We start from the raw sequence: 8,187 nt of genomic DNA, 5'->3' as shown, positions 1-8,187 counted from the left end.
TAAATTTTGGTCAATTTTATTAGAAAGAAGAGGATCAAATGGATGGCCTAGTTTCAGGAGAAAAAAGGCGGCAAATTAAACAACCTGAATAACATAGCAGTGGGTCTGAAAAGCTGGCAGTTTTATACTTTGTCTAGTTAGGGAAAAAAAGTATCAAAGATGGACAGTGAGGTCATTAGATAAACTGAAAATACACAGAACAGGAAGATCAAACTTCTGTGATCAAAGACTGGAGAACAGGCAGGTGAGCTTAAGAAGAAATCTGAGTCATATCAGACTAATGGCCCCAGCTTCACACTTCGAGTGTCATGAGTGGAAAGGGTGTACGCACGTTCTCTTACAAGAGGTGGGCGCACAGAAAGAACTGAATGCATGAGTAATGAGGCCACCTACTCCACCCCGCCCCCATCCTCCTGCCAGTCTGTCCACACGGAGACATTCTCTAAGGCCTGGTGTGAGTTCATCCTTTCTAAACTCCAAGTAATCTAGAGACATAACCATACACTGAGATATGGTTAATCGTGAAAAAGCAACTTGGCAACACAGGCCACAAGACCACACCAATGACTCCAGAAACCCAAAATTAAGGGGTAAGAACTAGTAAGCTCTGCACATCCACCATATCTGTGCCTCACTCAGAATGCCAGTTGCTTTTCATGTTATCTTTCTTAATCTTCAGAACACCCTAAGAGGGGAAAATGATCGTAATCTTCATTTTACTGATGGGGCATGACTCTAAAGTCCAAGTTTTCTCCCCTTTAAGAGGCTGTTTGTTGCCATGACCAGGAGTACAGGCTTGGGGCCAGACTGCCTGGTCTGGAATTCTGGCTTCAACATCATCAGCCTGTGTGACCTTGGGCAGATTACTCAACATCTCTGTGCCCTGCTTTCTTCCCTAGTATATCCCTCATTTAGCTAACACTCATCAATGGGGTAGCTACTATTCTGGGGGCTGAGAAGACAAAGATGAACAGACATGGTCCTTATTCTTGAGAGAATCACGATGAAAAGGGACAAGGCATAAATCTAAATTATATAAATTATAGCTATATCGTATAGCTTTAGATTATTTTAGGTTTAGCCTGAGAGAAAAGTGTTTTTGTTTGTTTATTTGTTTTGGTGTTTGTTGGAACTGTCTCTAATTAAGGTGACAACCTCCCCACAAAGCACTACTTGATAGTTCTCCACATGACTGGCCTTGTTCATGGGGCTGTTACTGTCTCCTAAAAGGCTTTTTGAGGGGGCACTCAGGTTCCCATTTCTCAGGGAAGAACTTGCAACTTTCCTTGGCCTCAAATTCTTGCTCAGCTAAGGAACAGAAACCAAAAGGACTTCAAGCTCTCAGCTGTGATGCTGTGACAGCTCCCTGACTTCTCATTTCTTAAGCCTCCTATAGCTCCTAACAATTGTCTCAATCTCTGGTGCTATGAGCTTTTCAAAGAAATTTCCCAACTGGCATTTTATTTAACTGTTCTACAGTTTGGGGGGAAGCAGGTATTATCTTTACTTTAAGGATATAGAAAATAAAGCTCTTGCTTCGTCTTACCCACAAATCGAGGTGGAGTGGAAGTAGGAGCCAGGGCTTCCGGGATGCTGGCTCCAAGTCAAGACAGCTACATTGACCAATATGATACAAACATACATGTTTAGGGAAGCAATCTCCTTTTTTCCTCTCTGCTAAATTTAGGAGGCATTTCAGAAGTATGCTGGGTAGCCTTGACCACATACAGTGAAAATATGAATGAACAGATTACAATAAAATTGTAATTTAAGCTCCAGAAGGCAAAGGTCCCACCTCACACCTCCCAGGTACCGCCAGTGCCTAGCACAATGCTCAGCACACAGCAGGCATTCTCAACATAGCCAGGAAGAGTGAGATGCTATAGCTAATTTGCCCTGTGACTCAGGCAATGTGATAATGAATCATAGCCTGAGCCCAGAGGGTCCACTGATAGTGACCTTCCTGTCCTGGTACTCAGTGATGAATCAAATAGTCAAACACCTCAACTCCTTCTGTCCATTCACTGTTTCAATCAGTATAGAGAAATACCCAGGGAAGAGAGACTGTCTTAAAAGCAAGAAAATGTAAGGAAAGCCCTGAGTTTAAAAAAAAAAAAAAAAGTTTGCACTCAGAAAAAGTTTTGGACTCAGATTCTGTGTCAGTTTAATGTCCGACTACAGACAGTGGTGAGGAGACTTCAGGAAACCACTGCAAACTCCATTCACTCACTTACAATCTTCAGGCCAGACTGTGTTCCTGGGTTGGGCAGACAAGAAAGTCCAGCCTTGATCCTGACTCCTAAGGCTGCTAAGCTGACTGTCCCTCTTTCTCTCCCCCTCCCATCCTTCTTCTTCCCTTACTTTTAATATGAGTCCTTGAAACTGACATACATAGGTAGGGTCATGTTTATGAGGCTAGTCGTCACTGTTTAAGGATCCGCTCTCCCAATGGAAAACGGAGTCCCGGGTTACAAGGTAGATGGATACTAACTAGCTTTGGTATTATCTTTGAAGATAACATTTGTTTTTTTTTATACAAAATTATCTTTTTCAAGAATTATAGCTGAGATAATCGCTAAAGGAGAAGAGTGATATTTTTTAAAATTCTTACTGGATAAATGTATTTCTTATATTTGATTCATTCAGCGTTTATTTTAGTGGATGTGTATCCTGGGAAGATTAAGATGTTTGGCCTCAAGAAATTGATATGGAAACAAATATATAATCATAAAAGGTATCTGGAGGTATGTAAAAAAGGTGTCTGGGAGAGGGACCATCCAGGTAGATTGTAAAGGATGCCATGGGCTCATGGGTAGGCAAGGAGGTGCTTTCCATTCAAAGAGAGAGCTGCCAGCCTGGCGCTGGGTGTGGGGCTGACAAACTGTCTGGGCCTGATGTGTATGCTTGTATATAGGTAGGGGAAAGGGTAAGAGGCTGGAAGCCGACCTACTCTATAACCTTAGGGTCTAGCTAGTACTTCCTACATATGACGGGGATCCAGCGAAAAGCTATAAGCAGGAGACAGATGGGATCCCAATTTTGTCTTTAAAAGGTCACAAAGGCCACCCTGTGGAGAATAGACTGGAGGGAGATAGAGTCAGGCCTGTGAATGTGTTCTCCTAAAGGGTTGGAGGTTTGCTAAGCTAAGGCCTGGGCATCGAAGAGAACAGCTCTGAAAGCTCTAAAGGCCCAATGAGACCTGGTGAAGATAAACTAGATGAACTCCAGGTGGTGGGGACCTGGGCTGGTTGGAACATGACCTGCCAGATTGCTGAACTGAAGCAGATGCTGAGGAAGCAGTCCTGGCTGACTGGACAAGCCCTGGCTTCTGGATTCAAGACTGAAAAACTTGAACTCCCCTACAGAAATCTGAGGCTACAAAGTTTATACCATAGATAAATTGTATTACACTTGGTAATAGAATTACACCTAAAATAGTAAACACCAGGCAGCAGTTCCTAGGCATGTAATCTCTCTGAGGTAAAGTATTGTCTAAACCACCTAAAGTCTCCCAGTTGCCTATTTACCACAGAAGACTCAAAAGAAATATATGATACATTTTCCCCTTCAATAAGTTTAAAATCTTATTAGAACATAAAACACCATAAATAAGTATGAGAAAGGAAATAAAAAGATGCTTATTTAAATCCAATAAAAAAATGATTCAAACAGGAAGTGGGAAAGGGAATGTTAAGAGCACTGTTAACTGGACCTCTTTAGATGGTGCCACCTAACACAGTGTGTTCTGTTCACCTCCAAGGTTGGTTGAATCCCAAGACACAGCTCCTATGGATACAGCCAATAAAGGGGAACAAGGACACCGAGGCCTCTGTTATTGGAGGAGAAAGAACATGATGATGTACACAAAGGAATCAGGACCAAGACAACTGAATCAGCAGCAGGAGTGGTTTTCTAATGGGATCTATACCATCTAAAAGGGAAAGAACAGGGAAGGCTGGTGGTGTCCATGAAGGAAGAGATGCTATCAGGGGAAATGGTTTAGTAGATTTTGGTGTTTCAAATCTAAAGCTTGAGTTTTTGAAACTAAGGCCGTTCAACATTTCCAAGTTTACCACCCTCTGAAAACAGAGTAAATATGAGGCACCTCAGTAATTACTACACTCTGAGCTTAAGACAAAGGTTCTCCTTGCCCCACTCTGGCTGAACAAACTTATAAGACTTATACTAAAGCATTTATAAAAATATTTATTGTAAGTGGTGGCAAAATGAGGTTTTTCAAATCTTAGGGAGAATGATTCAATAGCATCTGGCTTTATTTTTAATGAGAGTGATGGGGACAGGAGATTTAAATGTTATGATTTAACAACGAGTTGGACTAGTTGTTGCTGAACGAAAGAACTACCTGACAAATCCAAACTTGTCTCAGACTTGTGTGAAGTATCTTATCCTTCACAAGAATCCTAAATTCTTGCTGCGCCTCTGCTGCCTGTGACATGACGTGGGTACTGTTGCTCACATACTAGTGATATGATACCCCAGAAGTAGTCTATCGCCTATTCTCTTAGACTACTAGTCTTTGAAAAACAAACTTTAAGACATATTTTTAAAGTTTTACTGAAAGAACTGCAGTGAACAGTCTAAACTAAAATCAATTCAACTAAAATCCTGTTATAAAATAAGTATCAGGTACTGGAGATAATTATTGGAAAAGAGCACAGAATGAATAATTTTCATTTAAGAAGTCACTACTTTCAATCTTTATGGAGGAAGATAGAGCTATCACTGTAATGTCCTACTTTAAAGGGTCACAAAAATGAGTAAGACACGATATAAGTGTTTTAATGGTGTTTATGATTTTACATAAGGTGAAGCTTAACATTAATTAGTTCTTCAATGTGTGATTTCTGTCTCTTTACAAGGTTAGTCGAAGAAATAAAAGTTTTTTCATTTTTGGAAAAGGCCATAGTTTAAGATTCAGATGCCTTTTCTATTATTTTTGATAAGCTGTTAAAATTCATTTTCATTTGTTAGGCTTTCACTGATGCAATTTATTGAGTGCTTTGACAGAATATGCTGTAAAAGGGAAATTCCAGAAGAATGTGACTTCCTATATTAGAAAAGAGGAAGAGAGATCTATTGTGAATTGGTCTGGAATAATATTAAAGATAAAACTGCTCATTTTTGTTCTCATTATTTAAAATAAAACACCATAATTACTTTTCTAATTTCCAAAGAAACTCCTGCACTAATTCCATCACTGCCAACTTGCATATGAGATGAAGTTAAACTGAAGTTAATATGAAACAGGCATGTATGTTATCCAAGCAATGTCCATTTTTCCAATGCCTTTATTGTTTTTCTCAATTATAGAGCATACTACATTCTCACTCAATGATAAACATAAGTTAAAAGGTGTTAGCATATAATGAAATGATGTAATGATAACAGCTAATATTTACTGAGCACTTACTCTTTAGCACTGAGCTAAACATAAATTATCTACAAAAATTAACTGAACCCTCATGACAGACAACCCTGTGGGGTATTACTAGGTATTTTCATTTTACATAGATAAGAAAATTGAGGCTTAGCAAAATTAAGTGGGCACACAGCTATTAAGTGGTAAAATCAGAGGATAGAATGATGTATTTGAGGGTAACGATAATTAGGGACAAGACTGATTTATTTCCAAAGCTAGAAATATGTTCTTGATTGGATACTGTGGAAAGGACTGGTCTTATCCCATAGCAGAGCATTACCAGAAGACTTTACAATAATAGTAACCATATCTTTCAGTCGTTGAGTATGTAATTGTTACATATGCTTTATACCTTTAAAGCGAGTAGATAAACACAAAATAAGAACCAAAAGTCAAATGAATTATGGAGGTAAAGAACTAGTATTATGTGAAAAGATATTAGTTTTATGAAAATATGAAAAAAATTCAATGATTCCCAAGGGAGGTACCATTGGCACTTGTGTGTGTGTGTATACATGTGTACGTGTACATGCATGCATGTGCAGAGGACAATTTATTCTTTGTTGTATAATGTAGTCCCTCCCATGTGTTATAACACACTTAGCATTCTTAACCCCTACCTACTAAATGCCAGAAGTTCTCCCAAAGCTTGTGACTACTAAATAAATCCCTGCACATATTCTGCTGACTTGGACTGAGAACCATTGATTGTTGGATAAAGATACTGGGAGAGAACTTACTGATATTAATTATACATCATGTACAAGTACTCTGCTAAGTGCATTCACACATATTTATTTAATCTTCATAACCCCATATGAGGTATGTACATATTTTATCCCCATTTAACAGGTGTGGATCCTGAGGCTTAGAGAAGAATTAAGTAACTTAACCGAGAACACACAGATAGTTTTGAAACCAATCACCTGGCTCCGAAACCGCATTTCTCTGGGTTGGTCTTTTAGCCATAATGGTGTGGTAGGCGTGCCTTTTCTTTCTTTAAAGAGGTTCATTTAGAAAATATAAATCCTTGTGAATAGGACCTATGGCATGTGTGCCATTATGAACCAGGGATGAATTAGCTCCCTGGGGGTTTGAAGGGGCCATATGTTTGGTGAGGAAGAGTTACAAGATGTGGGTGTCAAGAGTGGGCTGGGTAACTCCTGTGCACAGGTGTCTATTAGAAGTGTTCTGAGCAGTGTGTGTGAGTGTGTGTGTGTGTGTGTGTGTGTGTGTGTGTGTGTGTGTGTTTCCAGGGGAATAAGAGAATTGTGCTCTATTTGTGAGGTTTGTGTTTTAATACTCCACAGCGTTTACTATGCACCAGGCATCATTACAATTGCTTCACTATATCTCATTTCAGCAAGTATTTTAGGTGATTAATGGAGCAGAGTATGCACTATGTTGTGCGGTGGGCTGATGTCTGTGTAGCAATGTCTACAAGAGGTGATGGGTACTGGTTGTGCTAGAAGGGGAAAGGTCCACCATGATATGTGTGTCTACAGGAGCAGTTTGTGCTGTGGTACAGACAGTGGTGTTTGAGGCCTGGGGGAAGGGTTATGGTAGATGATTTGTGTGAAATGCATACGGGAGGTGTTGCATGGGATAGACTGTAGTACACTTCACTTGTGCATTTTTTGCACGGCGGGTAGTGCTGAATACTGGAGGAATTCCATGGGAATGGGTCTGGGTCATGTCCTGGGTATGGTGCAAGGAGAAGCTGTGGACTCGGGGTGTTTTCAGTGTATAGTGAGTGGTATGTGCTGAAACTGGTGCATACGAGATGAATCATGCGGTGTGCTGGGTAGAAACGGGGACTGGAGAGGGGGCCGGTGTCGTGATGTGTGTGGGGAGCGATGCAGAGTGCGGTAGGAGATCGGGGAATGGTGCTAGATGCCCCACGAGTGTTCATGATTTGGCCCAAGGCACTGTATGGGGAGAGGTGGTATAAAAAGAGGGGAAGTGGAGGCTGGAGGATAGGGGCAAACGACGGGTCAAAGGAGCTGCAGGGGAGGAAGATGGATGTGCTGCAAGACACTGGGTCGGTGTAAGAGCTGCGTGGGCGGCCTGTCTGCGAGTGTGTGCGAGGAGCAGCCAGCCCATTTCCTCACCTGGAGCCACACAGGGCCACGCTCCCCGCCATTGCCTCCCGCCCGCCCCTTCCCTACTCCCAAGGGCGCGTCTTCCGCGCGGCCAATCCCGCCTCACCTGGTGAAAGCAAAGTACATGAGGCTGACGATGGTGAAGCTGAGCAGGGTGATGGTGTGCGGCCGGTAGAAAAAGTCGATGGTGATGTCCTCCACTTGCTGCTCGTTGATCATCCGGAAATGCATCTTGTAGTTCACATCATCTTTGCTCAGGGTCCGGCTCCCCACGCAGGACGCCATGGCCCGCCTCCCCGTCCTGCCGCGGCGGTGGCCCCAGCCCGTGGAGGCTGGGACCCCGGAGATGATGAGCTGCAGCGGGCGGGGAGCCGAACGGCGAGGCCGAGTCTGGCGCGGAGCACAGGCTGAGAGCCGAGGAAAGGACAGGCGCGGGAGGGCGGGGTCGCGTCGCCGCCAACGCGGCTTCGGGCAGGGGGGCGCTGCCGGCCCTGGCTCAGCCGGCGTTCTGGGGGAGGCATCTCTATGGACTTCTGATGTCTTTAGATCCCCAGTGGATGAAGCCTAAGGGTAGTGGCGAGCGGGAGAAGGGAAGCTGCGGTCCCTGGACGGCTCTTTCCCCAGAGCGCTGCCCGCTCTCCCCCC

General features: G+C 42.8%; 1 protein-coding gene across 2 annotated transcripts in view; it reads right to left on the bottom strand.

Moving 5' to 3' along the window:
* Positions 1-7,970, bottom strand: part of PTDSS1 (phosphatidylserine synthase 1) — a 61,841-nt gene extending 53,871 nt beyond the window's left edge. Inside the window, exon 1 of one of the 2 annotated variants that reach the window (XM_011372895.2) lies at positions 7,649-7,970. In XM_011372895.2, coding sequence (XP_011371197.1) covers positions 7,649-7,827 — 179 coding nt within the window. In that variant the 5' untranslated portion in view covers positions 7,828-7,970. The remainder of the gene's footprint in view (positions 1-7,648) is intronic. The other variant, XM_011372894.2, reaches the window with a different exon arrangement.
* Between the last annotated feature and the right edge of the window lie 217 nt (positions 7,971-8,187).

The sequence above is a fragment of the Pteropus vampyrus genome, unplaced genomic scaffold (assembly GCF_000151845.1).
Source record: "Pteropus vampyrus isolate Shadow unplaced genomic scaffold, Pvam_2.0 Scaffold215, whole genome shotgun sequence".
Lineage (NCBI taxonomy): Eukaryota > Metazoa > Chordata > Mammalia > Chiroptera > Pteropodidae > Pteropus > Pteropus vampyrus.
The sequence above is the reverse complement of the archived record's forward strand: the minus strand, read 5'-3'. Positions and strand labels throughout refer to the sequence as shown.